This window comes from Sarcophilus harrisii, chromosome 1 (assembly GCF_902635505.1).
Source record: "Sarcophilus harrisii chromosome 1, mSarHar1.11, whole genome shotgun sequence".
NCBI lineage: Eukaryota > Metazoa > Chordata > Mammalia > Dasyuromorphia > Dasyuridae > Sarcophilus > Sarcophilus harrisii.
Window position 1 is genome coordinate 184730813 of NC_045426.1, and position 24658 is coordinate 184755470.

At 32.2% G+C, this 24658-nt stretch overlaps 1 protein-coding gene across 1 annotated transcript in view; it reads left to right on the forward strand.

Annotated features, from left to right (window-relative positions):
- The window catches only part of ADGRV1 (adhesion G protein-coupled receptor V1), a 668591-nt gene that overhangs the window by 247831 nt on the left and 396102 nt on the right, over nucleotides 1–24658 (forward strand). Inside the window, exons 80-83 of the mRNA XM_031938764.1 lie at nucleotides 3764–4013; nucleotides 4590–4729; nucleotides 7629–7789; nucleotides 19106–19206. Of these exons, the coding sequence (XP_031794624.1) occupies nucleotides 3764–4013; nucleotides 4590–4729; nucleotides 7629–7789; nucleotides 19106–19206 (652 nt within the window). The remainder of the gene's footprint in view (nucleotides 1–3763; nucleotides 4014–4589; nucleotides 4730–7628; nucleotides 7790–19105; nucleotides 19207–24658) is intronic.

Below are 24658 nucleotides of genomic sequence, written 5' to 3' on the forward strand. Positions count from 1 at the left end.
GAATTGATCCATGGCTTGCTTGATTAATACCTCATGGTGCATAAATTCTTAATCAAACTATTGGATCCATTGAATTACTTCTCTGATTTTCTGCTTTCAATCTATTCTGCTCAGCTAGATTTATTTCTTAATAGCAACTAGAGTATCCATTACTTCCATTTTCAAATTTCACAGAAGCAGTTGTGAAATTAGTCTTTTCACTTTTCTTTTCACTTTTCTCTTGTTCTTATCTTTCTGGATTCAATTATGGATCCCTTCTGAGATTGACCTTCCACCTTGCCTTATAATTAGTAATCAAATTCTCAAATCATACAACAATACTAATGTCTATATATATTTTCCCAACAACAATAGCCTTGTCAGGTCCTTGAATCATACTGAATTCCATCCAACTTTTAAAGATTTCTCTTAGAACTCTGAGCTGACTTAATTCAGCCACAAACTTTAAAGGATTAATATATTAAACATGTACTTTGTAAACCACAGAGGACTTTATTATTATTATTATTATTATTATTATTATTATTATTAGAAGCAAAACATAATTTTGCTGTATTCATGTAGTAGAAAAAATAAAGTAATCTTCATGTTTAGCCTAACAAACATCAAATAAAATAATTCTTTCCAAATAAACAGAACAGAAAAAGAGAACTGTGTGTAATATTACAGACCTCTATTATTTACTACTTAATTTTCTTTTAAAGTATATAAGTTCAACCTACCCTGTTTCTTTCTGGCCTTCCTTTTTTTATATTAAAAAAGGTACCTCAATTAGTCTTCTATTTTTATTAGTAAGAAAAGCCCTCTTTCATTTTTGTGAGTCTTTATAGTATGTCCTATGGAATTTCATTAGGGAGAAAATTCAATTGAGGGTTGAGCTAAGTAGCTGTTTCTTTAAGGAAAATGAAAGATTACAGAGTGCATTTCTATATGTTTTTATATCAAACCATCCTCTAATTTATCAAATGAAGTATTAATCTGAACATTCAAGTTTTTTCACAAATTTGTAAAATGTATCCTCCATGTAAAACACTTAGGTATTTCTTTTATTTCTATGCTTATTTTGCACCCAACAAGGCTAGTATTATCATTGTAATTCTCTACTGTTTTCCTATCTATCTGCTGCCTTAGTCATTGTAATTGCATTGGCTGGAGAATTTCTTTCCTTTCTTACCATGTCCATGGCTTTCTTCAAGATTTTGCTTAAAACTCATTTTATACAAAAAAATTTCTCCAAAGATGCTTCTGTTCTTAGTTCACAAATGATAGTTTACAAGTTGAAATCTTAGAGTTAAAGGGACTTCATAGTTCGTTCTGCCAAAGGAAAATTAGACCCAGGAAGGATAAATGCCATGTACAAAACCAAAACCATACCTACCAAAGCCAGGATTTGAATTGAACTGTTAATCCAATGCTCCCATGTGTTTCAAGTTGATATTCCCCTTATTCAATAAATGTAATGAATTTCTATTGATTAAATATCCTTTTTATCCAATGGAATTTATTTATAAGATGGACATAGGAATAGGATTATGACATAGAATGGAAAAAATAATAAAGTACATATATAGGATAGAACTTTTGACATTTTTCATGTTAATATTATGTTTTAAATGAATTGAGTGACTTTAGAACCTACCCCATTACCCTACTCTACTTACTCCTTTACTCCATATCATCATCATCATCATCATTGAGAGTCTTGATTTGAGACTATTTTTGCTCATGTTTGCTCATATTATTAAGAGAATTACCAAATTCACCAATTTCTCTTTAATTCCCCAAATGAATGAATAAATTAGTTGAAGTTTTTTTGCCATTATCACAATAATTCCTTATATGAACCATGTTTTTTCATTTTATATGGAATATCTATAAAATCCTGATGTGAAATGAAAAGTTTCCCTCTTATAAATCTTTAGTAAAATGTACTTTTATTCCACTTATTCATATATACTTCTTAGTTGCCCATTTTTTGTTTTTTGTTTTTTTTTTTGTGTGTGTGTATAAACGCCTTGAGAGCAGGAACCATTTCTTCTTCTTTTCTACTCCCTCACTGAAGCTGGTATAATTTTGAACACACAGTAGGTACTCAGTCCCTGTTTGATAGATGTTGGTCCTGTTCTCTGGCTCATTTACTTCAGAAAAAGCAAGGAGGAGTCAGAAAAGGTCATATGACAGTAGTGGCAGTTAAACAGAAAGCATGAATTATTACTATTTCTCTCCTTGGGGCCTGATTTTCATCCTATTTTCTTTTAGGATGATGGGATGAGGTAAGAGTCTTGAAAGTATGGTCCTAGGCAAGTCACTTCACTTTTCTGTGTTTCAGTTATCTCATCTGTAAAAAGGGGGAGCTACTCTAAACCATTCAGGTCCCTTCCAGCCCTAAATCCATAATCTTATGAATCTTGTGATCTAAGTAAATAGTATTTACTTTGACTTTACAAAGCTAACTAATGATTGTCAGTCTTAATACAGTGTGTCTTAGAAGTTTTATTGCAGTTTGAAGCCTTAATACTTTAAGCTATTGGCTAATAGCTTAAAGCTTCATTAAGACTTTTGGGACACTGATTAAGAAAGAATATTTATTTAAAATGGTGAAACCTTGAGCATAATGACTAAAATATTTCAAAGGGCATAAAGCCATTTATACTCAATTTAATATTTTAATGATATAGGTGAAGAGTTGATAACTGTGATCTATATTTGAAGAAACATTTTCCACTTTTGAACTATTTCAATGTGCAAAATATCATGTTTTTAATTAATCACTCCTCAACCAAATCATATTTTACTTTAATCATAGTTCAAATCATGCTTAGACAATATCTTTTGAGATTTTAGTTTCTTTTTCCAGTAAAATGATTGTTTCACAGCATTGTACAAATATCATATTGGTATTTTTACTTTCCCTTCCCATTCTCATGCATCAATGATTATTTGAAAGCAAGGTATTCTACTTAATGAGAAGTACTTTTTAAGGGAGGTTTAATTTAACTTTATAAAGTTTGGTATATATCTACTTGCTATCACATGAAGATACAATTGTGCTATTTCAATGAAATTCAGATATATACTGAATGCTACAAAACATATTAAAATTATAATCTGTTTAAGGGAATAGTTTTATATCAGTTTAATGAAAAAATTGAAAAATTTACAAAAATATTCAGCATTTTGTTTATGAGAACTTAATATTATCCATTCTAAAGACTTAAATACAAAAAAGATTATGTATGTACAGTTAGATATAAACATGTGTTTTACAATATTAATCGATCCAAATAAAATAGAAAGGAAGACAAAGGCGTCACACAGATTTCAAGGTAAATTAATGCTGTATACATAAATTAAAACTGTTTTATAAAGGATCTTAATGCCGAGCTGAGGAGGATTTATTTTATTCTAGTAATATTTTTATTTTAGGCCCCTGAAAGTTTTTGATGGAAGGAGCAACATAACATCAGGTCAGATGGATATCATTATGGGAACTCTGTTTTCATAGTCATATATCCTACCTTGAGTCATAGGAAACTCAAAAATTAATGTAATGGATTACAAAGAGAACCAAAAAATATATAGAGAGAAGGCTCCATGCAACCCTATCACTAATCAAAAAGCAGGTCAAAATACATGTCATGTTGATGCTAGGTCATTAATGTCACCTTAATGTACAAAGGGCTGCATATTTAAACAAATGTGATTGTGAATATTTCTATTTGTATGCTATTTCAATAGAAATCTTTCTTTTCTATTTCAACAGGAGCAAAACCATCCTTGACAAATGCCCATATTTGTCAATATTGGCCCTTCACTGGTATCCACAGCAAATCAATGGACACAAGTTTGAAGGAAAGGAGGGGGATTATATACAAGTTCCTGAACGATTATTGGATGTCCCAGATGCAAGTTTTATGGCTGGTGAAAAGAAATGCACATTAGTACAATTTACGGAATATAGCAGCCAACAGTGGTTTATAACCAGTAACAATGTTCTGGCTTTGAACAACAAGGTAGTTTTTCATTTTAAAGTCACTTCTTGTTCTCATGGAATCCATGGTTGTTCCTCTGTTAACTCAGTAACCTCAGCTTACTCATCTTTCACCACTGAGATGTCTTTCCTTAAATCTCTGGACCTTATGAACATGATCCCCTTATTAAGAACACCTTCTTTCTATAGATAATATGTGACATTTTATAATTAAAATACAGTTAAGACACATGTAAAGTATTTGCATGAGCTTTTGAAAAGTGAAATTCTAATAAGTGATGATAAAAGTAAGTGACTCAGTTTCAAGCAAATTCCAAGTATTTGACACCAAAAGAAACAGTGAAGCTAGTAAGTAAAAACCAAACAAATGGAATGGTTAGTAGTTCTTCATCTCAGGATTAATATGAAGCAAAATGGAGTCATGGAGAAATAAGTGAGAAGCATTTAGGAGCATTTTATCTGTAAATGGCCTAATAATGGTTGAATAGCGAAAAAGTGTGTGGCAGGGTCCAATTTTGGTGATATTAGTTGGAAAACTTAAGTGAAGTTTTACCATGATTATTTTTAAAATGTATTAAAATTTATTTTAATATTACAGGTTTTATCTTTGAGTGTGAAGGGACAGAGTTCATACCCATTGACAGATAATAATGAGATCCTTTATCGGATATATGCCACAGAACACCGGATTGTTCCTCAGAAATCCTTGTGCCTCCTTTGGAATCAGGCTGCTGCAAGGTAATTTGCATGATTTAGTTTTTTGTTTTCTAGGGCAAAGCTTCTTAAACTGTGGGTTGCAACCCCACATGCTGTTTTATAACTGAAAGTGAGGGTTGAAAATTATCTGGCAACAGTAAATGGTTTCTGAATGCAACAACCCAAAATTAATTCCAAATCAAAGACAAAATGAATCTGGGTTGTTTCTGGCAGCACTTGCGCATGTTGCATAACATGACTTCCCTGCAACCTTAATTCTGAATATACAACATGCTCACTTTTCACTGCATATGCACAAAGGCTTCTAGAAACACCTTGGCTCAGATTTGAGGTAGGGCCACATAAAAATTTCTCAGGCAAAAAGGAGTCATTAGTTGGAAAAAAATTAAGAAACCTTGGTCAAGGGGAACCGGTATTTCTTGGGCTATATTTGAATATAATTTTGTTACTCATTTCTGATTAACCCTATGGATGAGTGAGCATGAATAGATAAAAAAATATTAGTGTTGAATAGGAAGGTACATGAAGTCACAGTCTTTAAATAATATGGCCAATTTTCCTTCCTCCATTCCTTCCTTCCTCCAACTATCCTTTTCTCATTTCCTTCCTTCCTTCCTTCCTTCCTTCCTTCCTTCCTTCCTTCCTTCCTTCCTTCCTTCCTTCCTTCCTTCTTTCCTTCCTTCTTTCCTTCCTTCTTTCCTTCTTTCCTTCCTTCCTTCCTTCCTTCCTTCCTTCCTTCCTTCCTTCCTTCCTTCCTTCATTCTTCCCTTTCTCCCTTTTGCCTCCTTTTTTCCCCTTTACCTCTCTCCCTCCTTTCTTCCTTCTTTCTTTCCTTTCTCTCTTTCTTCTTCTCTCTCTTCCTCCCCTTTTCCTACAACCCTTCCTTCATTTCTTCCTTTTTTCCTTCCTCCCTCTCTTCCTCATTCCCCTACTTCTTGTCTTCCTCTCTCATGAAATGCTAAAAAGCCAGAAACCTATGCTGGTAGAATCCACCTTAAATATATAATGAACTAATCTGTAAAGTTGGAAAAGTATTCCTTTCTCTGCCTTCAGAGAGTGCCTTGCACTCATAGAATTTACTACAGCTATGTAGTCAAACTATGCAAAGTCCTGTGATAGAGGCACTTTAGCAAGAAAGAGTATCTGGTGTTAGCCTCCATTTGAGTCTTCATTGTACTACTTGTTTATTATGTCAGTTTGGACAAATCACTTAATTCCTCTTAGCATGAGTTCTTGTCTGTAAAAGAAGGTTGCTTCTATTATGTATTTTACAGGGTTAATGTGAATACCAAAAGTGCTATCAAAACATGTTAACTATTTTTATATTTCCAGGCCATTAAGGACCTAATATAAAGTCTCAAGAATTTATTTAGTCTAGGGAAAGATTTCATGTTTCTATTCTAATACTGATGCAGGAATTTAGTGTATTATATTACTTAATAAATAGTTATTAAATTGGATTAAAAAGTTAATTAAAATGCTAAAATGATAACATTCATAGGATCATAGACTAAGGAACTTAGAGGTAATTTAGTTCAACCTCCTCATTTTGCAAATGAGGAAACAGATTCACAAAAATTAAATGACGTGATTGAAGTAACATTAAATGTAATTGTTCAGGTCAAAGTATCAGTTGCAGGTCTGTCCTTAACTCTGAATGTAAGGTTATCATATAGTATTAAACTGGGTAAGCAATTGGTATGGAAATTCAGGAATAGGTAACTGAAACTTTGGAATTGGGGAGCAGATTGACCCTCTATAGTACTAGTTCTAATGTTGTTGACTTCTCGTGGTTGATTAAAATTGATACTTATGGTTTCTAATTTCTGATCTCAATTCTGTTACTCAGGACCCTGATTATAATCCATATCTCAAGTTTATCTTTGAAATTAGGGATTAAGAATCCTTTGCACTTAGAATTTTTCGTAGAAATTAGGGGGAAACATGAAATAAATTTTGGGCTTCTTTACTCCCAGGCCATCTTTCAGATTCTGAAATATTTTCCAAGTAAAATACTTAGCACAGTGCCTGCACATAGTAGGCATTTAATAAAAATGCCTATTTCTTTCCTCAAACCTTTCTCTTCCCTATCTATACATACATATCTTTATCTCTTCCTCCCTGCCCCCCCCCATCTCTTTCTGTCTCTGTCTCTCCCCACATGTCCCTCCCTCCATTCCTCTCTGCCAATTGACAATTATGCTTTCCTTCATCTATGTCATTGATGACATTATTGAATATTCAAAATAACTGAATTTTTAATAAACTAGAACCAAGAATGGAATCTTCTCTCATATCAGTACTGTCCTAACACCTTCATGTTAGTGATTTCCTCTACAATCATTACAGTATACTAAACAAACAAAAAAAATTAAAAGAGAATGGAAAACATAAATTTATTTTTATGACATTGCATAAGACTGCTTAGAAAATGGGGCTGTACTGTCAGTTCTGGGAAGAACTTGCAGAAATTTATGGTTCAAAAATAAATACATGAGATGCAGCTTTTTTTCCGATTTCTCCCCAAATGAAGGAGTGATTTGTACAATCTTCTACAACTATAATTGCTCTGTAGACTTTTTTTTTTACACAGGTAAAGCTGATTTTTTTTATTACTACTATTAAATTTAATTGTACCTTGATTTTAATTGTATTTCAAAAAGTGTTATTATAGAAATTCTGTAAATACCCAGTGCATCTTTGGGTTAGTTAGTTTTACAGCCTACTTTTCCACATTAATTGTATTCTTCTTGTTTTGTAAAACAGGTTCTCAGCAGTTCTGCTTAAGCATAGGTTTTACTTCAGGATTGACTAAAGAACACTTAAGTTCAACAAATGCTTTTACTTTGCAATCCTTCACAACGCCATAAGTGTTCTAATAAAACAAGAATGGTAATTTTCATTGTTGTTTCTGTTCTAGCTGGTTGTCTGATAGTCAATTTTGCAAAGTGGTTGATGTCACTTCAGACTATGTGGAATGTGCCTGTTCACACATGTCAACATATGCTGTTTACGCCCAGACAGATAGCTTGTCTTCATACAATGAGGCTTTTTTCTCTTCTGGATTTATTTGCATCTCAGGTCAGTTGATTCTTAACATTAATCATGATAAGAAAAATAAAAATATCACCCATTTTAAAGTTGTACATATATAATAAAGAACATTAACTATTGATGAATACTTCACATGTTGTAAGTTTTTATTAAAATATGTTTGGTGCTGGAAAAGTAAAAAACAAAATACTACATAAGGTTTTGAAAAACAATTATTATTTGCTTTTTAAAGAAAACCACCTTCATTTTATGATTAAACATTTTACCTGACATCCTAGACATGAAGCCCTAAAGGGATATTTTTTCAAACAAAAGTGTCTTGTTAAGGCCTGATGATTATTATAATTTATCACCTAAAACCAAAATGAAGAAAACTTGATTTAGCACATTTTATTGGTCCTGTGAATAGAAGATGTTAGCAATATTAATTTCACAGCAAATAAAGTGAATAACTAAAAATATTAGTAAAAATATTAGTTTTGAAACATAAAAAACCAAAAACTTTTTTTGTTTTTTTAAGAAGAAAAAGAAATAGAAAAAATAAGTCCCAAAGAGAAAATTAAAAGTCAGGAATTAGAAAGCCTTTTTCCTACTGAAAGTTTCTTCAGAAAAGTATTTTTTCAAAAAATATATTTTACCTATAAGAATAAATTAATTTCAATAAGATGTTTTTTCTGGAAAGCAATGTGAATATTCTATTAATATATTTTAAATTAGTAACAAGAAGCAAAACTTTCTCAATAAATACAGTAAATAATCTTTCAAACATATGAATCTGTAGTATGTTATAATAAACTCTTATTCTTAAAGAAGATAGAAAGAGAAGGAAAGGAAGCAGAGAGCAAGGAGAAGAATAGCTATGATGGTAAGGGAGCATGAAAAAAGAAATGGAAAGACAGAGCCCCCAAAACAAGAGTATCATGGAAACAGAACAAAGAAGAGAAGAGACAGAGGTGTAAGATAGACACAAAAATAACACAAGGAAACACAAAAAGAAATGCATTGATCAATATATGTATCAATATATGTAGAGAGAAAGATGCAGATATCCAGAAAGGCAGTCAAACACATATAGAGGGCACATGGAAGCTTAAATGTAGTCAAATATGTGACACTATTGACTAGAGTTGTGTATAAATAAACTTTTATAGAATTATTTCTTTATTTGTTAGGAAAGCTTATTTTTTTATAATTTTATATGGTTTTATATAGGCTTTTATAATTTTATATGTCTGTCTATATGTACCTATATAATTAATGATATATGTATGAGAAAAATGTATTTGTGAGATGTAGTTTTGATGTATATGTCTGTGTATATATATATAAAATATGTATTTGCATAAATATATGTGTATATACACACATATATATACACATATATGTGTATATACACACATATATGAGAGTGTGTGTTTGTATGTGTTTGTGAAAACTACTCTCTGATACTTGTCTTGCAGGTAAGACCAAACTAATTAAGCCAAAGATTAATTAAGGGTCCTTGCCCACAGTAACAGGAGAGACAGCCTGGGTCCAGGTGCAAGGTTGCCTAGTTAAATTTGCCTATTCCTCCCACTGCCTCTCCTCTGTCTGTTATAGAAAAGACCACACCGAAGTCACAAATAACAGAAGCTGTCCCTTCTTTAACACAGTGTACTAACTCACTGAGACCCCTATTTACTGCTACTATTCTGTGGCAGAGGAAAGATCTACAGATAATGCAGGGTTTGCTGTGATATTGAAATGCCAAATTCTTTCAGTTCTGAGCCATTATATGGCAGAAAACATCCAGGAAGTTTATCATCTCTGTCATGGAAGAGAAAGAAATTCATGAACTTTACACTGTAGACAACTAACCATTCCCTAATATTCTACATGCATTCTACCTTCCTGCTTTTGTTCACATAATTAATTCTGTCTAGAATACCTCCAAATATCCTCACCATTTGTCTACATCCTACAAGGCCTTGAAGGCTTAGGTCAAAGTCTCACCTCTGAAGTCTTTCACTGTCCTAGCCACTGGTCTCTGTGGCTCCTAATAGCTTTTCATTAATTTCCAATCTATTGTGAGCAAAAAGATTATTATTTATTTTCCATGTATTTTTGGACTACCTAACTTAGATTATATACTCCTTAAAAACAAAAATTTATAATTGTAATGCTCCCACTAAGTGCCCCGTAACATACTAAGTGCCCATTACCTGCCTTGAGATGGTGATGACAGTCATCCTTGTAATTTCAGCACCTGCACATTGCAAATATAACATGAATTTTCCTCAAAAAGTCATTAAGGTTCAGTATTAGGGGGGAAAGCTATTAATTAAAAATAAAAGAAATAAAAATAAACATCAATAAGAAAGCATGATGTAGCTTACCATATTATGGCAAATGGAGAAAATATTTTCTCATTCATAGCAACACTATTAAATATTGAAGTCATTCAATTTATTAGATGTAAAGCCCTTTACCCAGAATATTTTGATCCTGTATATAAGATAGGCATGTCATTACTAAGGATCAAAGTCACTGTTCAGTCACTCATATTATTTAGTTTAAAAAGTGACAATAGTCTTCTGCAGCTCACTTTTTTACTTATCATAGTAGTAATCTATCTATCTATATCTGTATCTATCTATAGCTATCTATCTGTCTTTATCTATATCTATATCTATCTATCTATCTCTCTCTTTTAGAGAGAGAGAGAGAGAGAGAGAGAGAGAGAGAGAGAGAGATAGGCTTAGAATTAGAGATACCCTGTTCACTTCTGAATTTTTTTAGAAAGCAATAATCTGACATTTAAGTTTTGTTATATCTGTTATCTATTATTTTGCTCCAGCTTTATTGAGAGGCTATTTCCTTGGGCCCATAGGATTTGAGATACTGTTCTGACTCTCTGTTCTGTACCCAAGCACATGCATAGACTTGGCTTAGGCCTAGGAAATTCTACCTCTAATGAGAAAAGTCTTCCTTTTCTCACACTCTGTATCCAATTAGATACTCCACACCAGTAGCATAGGGATGATTTTATTTCTGGCTCACATCTGATACTTCCCTCTTCCCCCAAAATATAGAGTAGTAGAAAAGTTCTCAGTACAAAGTACTACTAAATACAGGTACTCAATATAAGTACCACTAAACACAGAACATACTTAAACTTGCCTTTGACAACAAACAAACGTACTTAAAACAGGATTCAGTAACATTTCCTGTTAGGACTTTGGGACTCAGAACATAGATTGTAGGATTGCTGATTGAGTATTTTATAATTTCACCTCACCTCTACAAGTCCATTCCAGACCCAAGTCTCCTATCATCTTTGGTCCAAAACCATTTGTTCTGTTATTTGCAAACAGTTTCTCCTCTCATTAGGCCCTGGACCTAAGTACCTTTTGAAGCTAAAAGGTGGCCTGAAAGTCTGGACATGTCCAAGGTGAGAACTTAACTTTCTCAAGAAAGGAAACAAATACACAACAGGAGAGATAGCCTGGGTTCAGGTGCAAGGTTGCCTAGTTAAATTTGCCTATTCCTCCCACTGGCTCTCCTCTGTCTGTTATAGAAAAGACCACACCGAAGTCACAAATAACAGAAGCTATCCCTTCTTTAACACAGTGTCCTAACCCACTGAGACCCCTATTTACTGCTACTGTTCTGTGGCAGAGGAAAGATCTACAGATAATCCAGGGTTTGTTGTCATACTGAAATGCCAAATTCTTTCAGTTCTGAGCCATTATATGGCAGAAAACATCCAGGAAGTTTATCACTTCTTCAGGGCCCAAGCAATGTTACTATACTTAGAATTTCCACAAGTTTTTAGCAGAACTCATGTTCCCTGGAATGGTACCTGTAAGTCAATTTAGCCTTGAATATGCTAACAATCAAAATAACATGTCTTATTGTCTTCAAATGTGCCAGCCAATCACTAAGTTGAAAATGTATTATATCTTTGCATACAAAATGTATTCAAAATATTCCTTGAACACAAGAGGTCCTTGTTGAATTATCTAGCCTAGTTATGAAAGTTATGAAAGAAAGATGACATTTTAGGTATTATTTTTGTGATCAAAATTCTCTTTGTATTAGTAGCAAGTTCTTTTATCTCTTTAACCACATAATTATTTTTATTTTACTATATTTTTTTGCATAACGTAGGGCTGAGAGTTCTCAAAATTTTGTTACCCCTATTTCTCCATAGTAATTAGATCTTTCTGCCAAACATTGGTCCATCTTTTTACTTGGTACCTCAGAAGTTTCTAAGATTCTGTTCTGGGGATATTTACATTTCACCTTCTAATTATAACTATTATTAAATATATAACTTAATATTTAGGGTATTTGATCATTTGTACATAAACATGTGCTTACATACATTATTTACTGGCTACATATTTTTCTGGACACAAAAACACGAGATTAATTTGCTTTATCTTTTGCCATGATATCATTAAAATCTACTTTATATATAGATATTTTTTCCTTAATAAAATGTTTCAAGATTTTATTTCTAAATCTGTTTTTAATTCCAGTAAGAAATATTGTTGATCCTTCCCTCAAATCCATCTTACCTTAATTCTATGATATTTTGTTTTCATGACAATACATTTTGATGGCACAAGTAGAAATATATAGAATGGTGAGCTAAAGGTACAAGGGATGAGTGAGAAAGAGTCAGAGAGAGAGAGAAAGAGGTAGAGGGGAAAAAGAGGAGGAAAAAGATGAGAGGGAAAATAGAAAAGAAGAGGAGAGGGGGAATAAAGGAAGAGAGACACAGAGAGAGAAAGAGAGACAGAGACAGAGAGAACATTCTTTATGAAGGGTATGAAATTAAAACAAACATCATGAGGCCTACCTAGATGTTGAACCTTTTTAGTGGTAATATTGTGCAGAGTTATGGTCACCAATTGTGCCAGAAGTGTATTACTGGAAAGAAGTCCAGAAAAGATGAACTAACACAACTAAAGGGAGAAAAAGATTGCTCTATAAGAAATTTTCTGTTTAGAAAGTTGAAGTCTGGAAAAAAAATGTAAATAGCCACTAAAATCTTGAACTACTTAATTAAACAATATTTATATTACAGAAGTAGAGTATTCCTCTCAAAACTCTGAAGAGCTAAGTGAAGGGATAAAAGAAAGAGGATTAATTGCTTTATATTATTATTGTTGCTGTTGTTTCAATCATGTCCAACTCCTCATGACCCCATTTGATGTTCTCTTGGGAAAGATACTGGAGGAGGTTGCCATTGTCTTCTTCAGCTCGTTTTACAGATAAGGAAACTGAGGCAAAAACAGTTGGGTGAGTTGTTCAGGGTTATACAGCTAGTAAGAATCTGAGGCCATATTTGAACTCAGTAAGTTGAGTCCTCCTTCAAGTCTAGCACTCTCTCTATGGAGCCTCCTAGCTGTCCCAATTTTTCTACATAAGTAGTAATAAGAATAGGGGCATCATTATTCCCAAGTTGGTAAAAACTAAAAATATAAGCACAGCTTTAAAATGATTTAGATAAATCAGTGAATTATAAATGATAATCATAAAAGTTCATAGGGGAAATTCAGCAAGCATTTATTAATTGTCTTGGTGTTAGCAATACAAATATAAAGTGAAAATTGTTTTTTTTTTCCCTTAAGGAACTTAATCTGAATCTGAAGGAAGCTGAGGAATCTGAAAGATAAAGAGGAAAGAATATAATAAGAGCTCATATATATATATATATATATATATATATATAATATATATATAGTTTTTGTAAGTTAGCAAAGCACTATATAGAATTATCTTACTTTATCCTCATAGCAGTTTGATATAAATGCTATTGGTAATTCTATTTTATAGATGTGTCTTTAAAGGTTAAGACTTACTTGTCACAGAAGCAGTCATTATCTATCATAGAATCTGAATTCATGTTTTTTTCTGAATAAAATATACAAAAAACCAAAAACAAACAAAAACAACCCAACATCTTTTCCTTCTAGGAACTTACATTATAGCGAAGAAGACAATAATGTAGTTATGTAGGTATATACAAAATCATATATAAATCATATACAAGGAAACTTTTGAGGGGAAGGCACTGGCAGCTGGGGATGGTATGAGGGAAAGCAGACTCTGGGAAGCCTGGGAAAGGCCTTCTTCAGTAGATGTTGTCTTGGACAAAATGGCATTTCTGGAGGTGAGGAGAGCAGTTATTTGTATGTTATGATATGCCCTGTAGTATAATATTATGTGATCTGGGCAGAAATAGCCTTTATACTGAACTCCTAAACTTTAAATTTCTGGGCCTCAGTTTAGCCTTACTGGTTCTTATCTAAAAGATGAGGCCTTAGCCAGCTTAGTTATATAGCTTCCCAGCCCATAGTAGATTAGAAACAGCAACTGAAAAGGCAAACATAACAATAGGACCAAGAGTGGCTGAGATAATTTGAAGAAACTGAAAAACTAAAGTAAAAAACAAATTATGAACCATACTACCCAATATACTTGCTTAAGTCATAAGAATTTTCATCCTGATGACTCTGAGTCAACAAGAAAAAATTAGATTATGTCTACTTTTAAGACAGTGAACTGTATGATACATTTTAGAAAGAATCATCAAAATATATTTTAAAATATTTTAAATTAAAAAGCTAAATTTTAGTCACAGAGATGTGAAAACCTATTATATAAAACAACTTCTTTTAGAATGTTAGATAAACGAGGAATAACTGTGTGTATATACATACATTCATACATACATAGATATATATATTCAAGCAATCTTGCATTTCCAATTTCATGATTAAGGCTGACAAAAGCAAAAGACTTTGGAGTTACTGGCAACAATTTTTTTCTTCTAAATTTAATGTCATATAAGCAAGTGTTTTTGTAAAGATAAGTTAAAATTATTTAGTCCTTCTCCTTCAGTCTGATAGTATTGAGAACTGGCATGTATCTATCAATAGTATATTATGTCCTGTACCAAATTAGACTATGTCTACCTATTTCCAAAATGTAGGAATATGAGAAAGATCTGTGCCTTTATGCCTAAAGCTCCACATAGGAACGTCATGATTCTCTTCACCAAAGCAGAATAAATTTTATTTGTGACTTAGTAGATAAGTTCCAGGAAGGTGTATGAAGCAGAGAGAAGGTAAACAGTCTGTTTAGGTCACACAACTTTTAAATATTAAAGGCAGAATTTGAGTCCAGGTTTTCCTGACTCCAATGAGCCATGTTGTCTCTAATACCAGAACAATCAATTTAGTTTTAAAAAAAATTACCCAGTTAACTGATTGCTTTGAGATATAAAAAGCTGTACTGATTGAGGGATGATTACTTTAGTATACTATAGTTACAACCTTAAGAACTTTCTAAAATTTGAAAACTGCTTTGAAGAATTTTTATAACAGTATGCTGTAGTAGTCTGAGAGCTAAAGAGGCCTGGGTTGTAATCATACTTACGTAATTAAACAGCTGTGTGATTTTGAGCAAGTAACTTTTGGGCCTCAGTTTCCATATTTGGATAAATAAATTGAACCAATAAGTTACAGTTCCCCTTCTAATTTCAACATTGTATGATTCTCTTCATGAGACTCTGTTCAGCATGAATAAATAAATCAGTGGTGATGACTCGGTTTGCAAGAACTGGTATCAACCAACAAATGGAAAATAAGGCTGCTCCTGAAGTGAAGATACATGAAACAGATAGCCTATGTGTTGCACTGATACCTAATAAGAGTTAAAAATGCTAAACAAAAGCTTCCATCATCCATCTATGAAGGATTTCTGAGAGGAAATGAATGGAATCCTAGACTCAGAAAGCACAAGTGGGTTATTCTGTGGCTTTGGACTGAGCAACATTATGAGTGAAATCATAGATCCACTGAAGTAGCTATTTTGACAGTATGATATGGAAACTTCCACAGATCTATAAGTTGCTTTCAGAGGAGCCAGAAAGTCAAAACAATTTTCATAATAACACTAAGACATTTTGATTTCTAATATGGTAAATATCAAGAGATATAATCCGTATAAACAAAAGTTGTTTGAAGTCCCCAATAATTTTTAAGAGTGCAAAGAGATCCTGAGATTAAAAAAAAAATTGAGATCTGCTGCTCTGAAGTCTTGATTAAATTCATTTATGCATTCAACAAGCATTTCATAAGGACCTACTCTGTGATAGGAATTGTGTTTAGCTAGGTTAAGGAACTAGGCTAAGCTGGGAACAAAAAGGTAAAATTGGAAAATAGTTCCTACCCTGGAAAAGGTGCTATTCAATGGTGGATGGGGAAAAACACAGATAATTAAGTACAACATAAATGAAGAAGCTCATGAACTGCGTTGCAAGTTGAGAGACTTTTTTTTTTTCCCAATAAGCTAGATATGTGCAAAGGCATAAAGATAGGAGATTGAAGGCCAAATACGAGGTACTACAAACAAGGCCCATTTGATTGTGTCAGAGAGTGGCTGGTAAGATGGGCTGGAGGCATTTTGTGAAGTGTTTTACATGCCAGAGATGTCTATTATTTTATCCTATAGGAAATAGGAAACCTGTGGAACTTCTTGAGCAGAGGAGTAGCATTCTTTAGAAATATAAATTTGAGAGTTAACTACAAGTTGGTAATTTCCTTAAAAGAAGTGAGAAAATCAGGCAGATGGTTTGGGAGAAAAATTATCATTTCTTTTTTAATCACTGAGTTTTAGGGGTTAATGAGACATTCAATTGGAAATAATAACAGAACAACAATAAAAGAATAACTCATATTTACAAAAGATTTTAAGGTCTATAAAGCACTTTACAAATGTTATCTCAAGAGTTCCTCACAACAGCCCTGTGATATGGGTGCTATTGTTATCTCCACAAAATTACGTCTCAGAAAGGATTTGAATTCAAGTCTTACAGACTGGAAGTCCACCACCATGTACTATGTGCACTACTAAGCAGCCTCAGATGTCCACAAGGCAGCTGATGATATAAGACAAGTGCTCAAGAAAGAGGCTAGGACATTTGATAGTCATCTGAATCGAGATGATAATTAACCCCAAGGGAACTGAAATGATCACCAATAGAGAGAGAGAATAGATTACATAAGATATTGCATTATATTTCTATTTCAGAAACAAGGCAAAAAAAAAGTTATAAATGTTTAGATAGAGACCTTACTTGTGACTTAAAATTTTGTATACTTCCACACATCATAAATATAAATAAATTATAAGCAAATTGTTGTAGGTTTTAAGGTAGCATGATATGCTTGAAATAATTGTAGTTAAGACACCTGGATTCAAATCCTATCTCTATCAGCAGTTTTGTAACTATTAGTAAATCATTTCATTCCTCACTTAAATTTCCTCATCTTTAAAAATGAATATAATAACCATAGTACATAATAACTCACAGTAAACTTGTCTTCATTTTTTTCATGAGGATCAAGTGAGATAATACATGTGAAGTGTTTTAACTTAAAGGATGGTTTAAATATAATTATCATATTTTAGACCATTTAAAATGTTCATAAGGAAAATTTCAGAAAGTAATATCTAGATCCTTTAATAGAACCTATTATTCTGGTACTTCAATATTATTTAGTAGTAGTAGTAGTATTTATTTGTTATTAGCCAATATCCTCTTTATCTTCATCTCTTCAATGTCTCCATTATTAACAATTATATTTTGACTAAATGCAAAATGGATGGTAATATGTTCAGTACATTAATGTTAGAACATCTAGTTTCTGTCAGTAAAGGTGCAAATCTTAGCAGTCACCTTAGTTCTTGTGTCTTGATAGGCACATTGTGTCCTTATGTGGGTGTCTTTTTTGGATGAAACCCTAACACCTGCACACCTGTCTACTCTGTGGGAACACAGATCCCATGGCAGCCTTCCCAAAAAAAGAATTACTCCAGATTTCTTGGCCAACCTTCTAGTCTTGGGTTATGCAAAGTCGGTCTCACCATGTAGTATCCTTTCTACTATATTAAAACAAGGGGCTGCTATTTAAATCATTTTCTAAAGGCTTACTGCAAGCACATCTATACCAGGAAAATGAGTCATAAGTACCTTTCAGTTGTCCATTTGAATTGTGCCAATCCTTAGTTTCCTTTAAACAAAACAAAACAAAAATAATCCAAAAAAATCCTATTTGCATTTTAAGAATATAATGGTGGTAGAGAGACAAGTTTATTTTCATTTACTTATTATAAAAGCCTTTTTTTTTTTTTTACAGCTTTAAAAACTTAAAAGTAGAAAGTCATTGTGGTAAAGAGGTTAGAGAACTGGCCTTTGAGTCAAGGAAACCTCACTTCAAATCCTGTTTCTGACGCACACTAGTTATGTAACCATGAGTAAGTCACTTAATCTCTAAGACTGTAAATTAATGACTAGCTACCCATCTGAATTAGGGAGGGAGGTACCACAGCAGGAGCTCCTTAAACTGATGAAATCACAGATCTAGACAAAAAAGAAAGGCAAAAAAGGATAGAGACAGAAAACCCCAAGAGAGAAAATACTAGAGTACTGTTTTACAAAGCTATACTTATCCTGCTTCTGTCTGGGTGGGACAGATATTCACATCTTAATATTAGTTTTAAAAAACGTTCTTAGATTAATCAAATCAAGGCCTTATAATTGGAGCTTCAAGATAAAGAAATAATGGAATAGGTTTTCTTTATCCCCTAGTGTCTGAAGTGTAAATAAATGAGTACAAAGTACATTTAAAGACAGTGATTAATTTAATTTCTTCTAAACCATTTAGAAATTTCAGATTTTATGCTGAAAGGCAATGAATTGTGAGTGATTGGGGCTTTTATTCTTAGTTTTGGCACCCAGTTGAATGCAGTTGCCTTTAAAACTCATAATTATCACTGTTGTAATTATGTAACTATTACTTATAGATAAAAAGCGTAATTAACATAGGTAAGTTTTTGTAGCACAATTTACCATTTTATACTTGCAAATATCATCTCTGTCCCTGAATATCTCTTTCAACGAACCACCTGCTTTTCTGACAATAAAAGATATCAGTATATCCCTCTCATACAAAACCAGTACCAGCTGGTCCAAATAGTGAAAATAATGTCAAGCAAAAAAATAAAAAATAAACAATTTACCTAAATACATACATTAAAGATCCTTTTGAACACAAACTTTGGTTGGGAAAGGTGCCTTTTTTTGCTTAGTTAATATAATGGCTTCACAAAGTAGACCACATGGCCCAACATAATATCATTGAAGTTAAATCTTTCTTAATGCTAAGCAGTGGAAGCTAATCAGTCTTCCTTATTTTATGTCCTCAGTGTTTTTCTCAGTATACTAGCTGTTTGTTCATGAATTTTAAAGCAATTTCTTTCTTTGCTTCCTTTCTGTTCCTACAGGTCTTTGCCTGGCCATTCTTTCTCATATCTTCTGTGCCAGGCATTCTATGTTTGCTGCTAAGCTTCTGACTCATATGATGGCAGCCTCTTTAGGTACTCAGGTAAGGCCTATTGGCTCTTTCAGAGATTTCAATAAGATGATAAATTTGTTTTCCACAAAGAGTGAATCTGCAAAATTTTTCTGCCCATTATAAGAACTGGATGTGCAGTTAGAATGTAACCCAATCTTAATTAAGAAAATTTTATTTCTTTTTGCAAGAGAGAGAGAGAAATCAGGAAGTAAAAATGCAAAATGTTCTTTGAGCTTTGTTACACTGAGAAATCCTTGAACCTCACAGAAGAAATAGTGGATGGAAAGTCTTTTGAAACTCTTCTCCTCTGGTCAGTTTTTACTAATACTAGTATATTTTGTGTTATCTTATTGAATAACCTATTAATTTAGATGCCTTACTATAAAATTTCCTTGTTACAGGGCATTTAAAAATCTATAAGTAATAAAATGTGGGAATTATCTAGTCTCCATCTCCTCTCATCTCTTATAGAAGATATAATATATGAATTTGCATGCCTATCATAATAGACAGAACATGGCCATATTCTTCTTTCTTCAAAATACATATTTAGAAGCCAGAGATAATGTCAGTCTTTTCTAAGTTTTTTTTTTTTAATAGATGACTCTCATAAGTATGATTTCACAAAATGGTTCCCTTCATCCATGTTGACATACACAAAAATGTATCTTATTGAAAGCTATTTTTTAAATGTTTAATAATGTTTTAATTTTCTGAATAACTATTGAATGAATGAGTGAACACTGAATGGTAAGATTGGAATAAAAAATAGAAGATAGAAGATCTGATTTAGGTCTCTCTTATTCTAAGAGGAGTGGGATTAGCATAGTGCAGGTTTCATAACTGCATTTTATTTTTTTTAGTGAATATTTGTTGAATTCCAGGCCAAGTGCTCCAGATTATGTTTTAAGAATACCTCTGAAAGAAATAATGTGGCAGCTGTTGGCCAAAAAGTGATTTGACCTGAATTTGACAAGGTTATTCATATTGGCTTGGTAACCTATCTAAGCTGTCTGATCTTGCCTATGTTCCTTAAGCATCTCAGAAACCTGCCTTCCATAATTAGAGTTTACTTGGCTGCCTTTACCACCCACTCTGGTGATTTTTGGCAGTCATATTGGTACTAGGCTTAATTATAGCACCATAGGATTACAGGCAACTATTCAAAAGTCCTAGCAGACAAATTTGCTCATGTCTAGGATGTGCAAGGAACACCTAGGATTTACATCATATACTCATAGCAAAATATGAGAATTAGGTACTTTATATTTTGGAATCCCTAAGTGCTCTTTTAAAAAAAATTATTTAAATAAGATCCTGTTAGAATGACTAACAAAATTATAAATTGCTTTGCTGCTGATAAAGATCCCAAAACAGCTGTTGAACTTTTTCTTCTAATACAGGTTTTGCTTAACATAAATTTGGGGAAGGTGAGGTGATTTTATCTATGTTTTTTTCATTGTTAGATTATTGACATACAGAATGCATTCTGATATTTTAAAAAATCATTCTGTTGGATACTGTGAATATGGCCTCAGACACTAAATGGTTATATGATGTTAAGCAAATTGCTTAATTTTTGACTGCCTCAGTTTTCTTAACTGTAAATTGACAATAAAATTAGAACACCTACTCTCCAGGATGATTTTTAGACAGTATTTGTAAGTGCTTTGCAACTTTTAAAGCAATATGCAAAAATGCTAGTTTATTATTGTCTCCCATAATCAGACATCTTAAAACAAAATCAGCAAATTAGTCTGAAGTGACATTACCCAACTCTCTTATTCTTCAGTCCACTATACATAAAGTCACTTACAGTGGTGTTTGACAAAAAAAAAATAAGCCTTCTTGATGTCATGACACCTAATTGAAATATCTTTGGAATTTAGTTTGATTACCACCTTGGGCTCAACTCCTATTTGACAAATTCCAGAGATGTTAGGATGGTTCTAAGGTCTCCATCAGAACACTGGTTTGTTCTTGAGATAGTACAGGAACCAAAGTTGTTTAGAATTCCTAGTTCCCATTTTGGAAAAATAATGAATATGAGAAAGGTCCGCAAAAGACCCAGCATCATGATAGTCCTGGAGAGACTCTAGTTATGAATTAATCTTCTAAAACCTCTTTATTGGTATGTATACTATTCATCTGGACCAGGGATTCTTAATTCTTTTTTTGTGCCCCGGATCTCTGGCCATTTAGTGAAATCTAAAGCTAAATGTTTTTAAATAATTGAAGTTTTAGTACTAAATTTCAGTTAGAGAAATACACACATACACAGACACACACATATGTATGTATGTATGTATGTATATTCAATTTCACAAACTCCCTGAAATACAGTCCTATGGATTCTAGTATAAAAACTAATAATCTAAAAAGAAAATCAAATTACCAGTTTCAAAAAATGAAAAAGATGCATTCACAACTAGTGAACAGTATTAGGAGTTATTTTGCTCAATAAATTGTCAATTGTCAATATGTCAGTATGTCAATAAAACTGATAATCTAAATGAAATGGATGAATACTTACAAAAATATAATTTGCCCAGAAAAATAGAATAAGAAATAGAATACTTAAATATCTCTACTTTAGAAAAAGGAATTAAATCCTAAATGAGCTTCTTATAAAAAAATTTTCCCAGGATCAGATGTAATTACAAAATTCAATCAGATTTTTAAAGAGCAATTAATTCTAATACTATATAGACATTTGAAAAAATGGGTAGAGTCCTACTAAATTATTTTTTGACACAAAATATAATCTTGATATCTAAACCAGAAAGAATCAAAATGGAGAAACAAAATTATAAATCAAATTTCCTAATGAATATTGATGAAAAAAATTTTAAATAAAATTCAAGCAAGGATATTACATCAATAGATCATAAAGATTATTCACTATGATCATGTTATGTTTCTACCAGGAAAGCATGGCTGGTTCAATATTAGGAAAACTATCAGTGTAATTGACCATATCAATAACAAAACCAAAAATCACATGATGATTTCTATAGATGCAAAAAAGGCATTTGATAAAATATGATAGCTTTTCCTGTTTAAACAATAACAATGACACTGGAAAGCATAGGACTAAATGAAGCTTTATTTCAAATGATAACTATTATCTATCTAAAATAAAGAATAAGTTTTATCTGTAATGCTGAAGGGTACAGCAAGGATGCTCATTAATCACCATTAATTATTCAGTATTGTCCTAGAAATGCTATCTATAGCTATAGGACAAAAAAAAAAAAAAAAAAAGAAATGGAAGAAATGTTCATAAACAAATGAGGAATGAAAACTATTTTACTTAGAGAACCCCAGATTATTAACTAAAAATAACTAATTGAAATAATTAACAAGTTCAACAAATTTTAAGGATTTAAAATCCACATATTTCTGTGTATTACCAACAAAACCCAGCAAGAGGAGATAGAAAAAAAATTCCATTTAAAATAACTACAGACAATCTAAAATACTTAGGAGTCTACCTATTAAGATATATACAGAAGCTATATGAACACAATTCTAAAACACTCTTTACACAAATAAAAAAATCTAAATAATTGGGAAAGTGTTAAATTGCTTATTGTTGGGCCAAACCAATATACTAAATATGGTAATGCTTCCTAAACTAATTTACTTATTTCATGCTGTACCAATAAAACTCCCAAAGAATTCTTTTATAGCATTAGAAAAAAATAAAATTCATCTGAATGAACAAAAAGGTCAGTAATATCAGAGGAATCAAAAAAATGGGAAGAAAGGTAGCCAAACAGTGCTAGATTTCAGAAAATTCTACAGATCTCTAATTATTAAAACTATTTAGGACAGACAGCGTTATAATTAGAGAGTTGACAAGTAGGATAATTAAGTTTATACTATATGGAACAAATGAACATTGTAACCTAGTGTTTGACAAAACCAAAGATTCCATGTTTTGGGGCAAAAACTCATAGTTTGATAAAAACCATTGGAAAAACTAGAAAGTAGTCTTGGCAAAAACTAGACACAGATCAAAATCTTATACCAAATACCAAGATAAGCTCAAAATGTATGATTTAGACATAAAAGGTGACTTCACAAACAAATCAGTGGATCAGGAAAGAAATTACTTGTCAGATTTATGGATAAGAGTTCATGATGACTAAATAAAAGAGATTTGCAGAAATTAAAATGGATAATTTTGATTATGTAAAATCAAAGCATTTTACATGTAACAAAACCAATACAACTAAGAAAGAACTCAAAAGAAAAGGACTTAGAAGAAAACTAAGAAACGGTGGGGGTAAGGAATCTGATAAAGCTCATTCTAAAATATATATAGGGAGCTGAGTCGAGTTTACAAAAAATTTAAAAATAAAGAATTCACAAGAATCTATTTACAGGAATAAGAACTATTTTCTGTAAAAAATAGATATAAGCTATCAATAACCAAATAAAAATACTCTCAATCACTGATAGAAATGAATATTAAAACAACTCTGAGATACTACCTCATCCTCATCAGACTGGCTAAAATGACTAAGAAGGAAAATAACAAGTACTACAAGACCTATGGGAAAACAGGTATACTAATTCCCTGTTGATTGAGAATGTGAACTTATTTGGCCATTCTGTAAAGCAATTTGGAACTATGCCCCAAATGTATGCCCTTTGAAAACTAGCAATATCACTATTTGGACTATATCCCAAAGAGTTCAAAAAATAGGGAAAAGACTCATGTACAAAATATAAATCTTCCCAGGTTTTTTTTTAAAGATCCCTTTTATCATTTCTTATAGTACAATAGCATTCCATCACGTTTACATACTATAACTCATTCAATTATTGCCAAAGGATGGGCCTCCCCTTAGTTTCCATTTCTTTGCTACCACAATAAGAACCACCATATATATGTGAACTGACAGTGAAATGAGAAGGACCAGGGGAACAAGTTACACAGTAACATCAATATTGATTATAGTTAACTTTGAATAACTTAGTAACACTAATCAACACAATGAATGATTCATCACAAATTTCAGAGGACCCTCCTGATGAAATATGCTATATTTACCTCCAAATGTTGGACAGAGATTGTAGCTTGAAACATATTTTCTTTTTCTTGTTCCTTTTTGTGAATATAGCTAATATGGAAATTTGTTTTGCATTTGTATTTGTTACAGGTTTTATTTTTCTCAATGAATAAAGGAGAAGGTAAGGGTAGGAAAAGAATTTGGGACTAAAAGTAAAATAATAAAAAAGTCTCTATTAAAAAGAAAATAGAATCTATGATCTAGGACTTAGTTACAATTGCCCTTGGGGAAAAGTAGATGAGGTAAACTTTGCCTAGATATTTAGTGGGGGGAAGAACATTTGAGTAGTGGTCAAGTGGACTCCCTAGTTAACCAACAGATAGTTATATCACAATCTCTAGTTTCAATTAGCTCATATACAAATGAAGAGGTGGGTTTAATTTGTCTTATGGAGCTTTTTC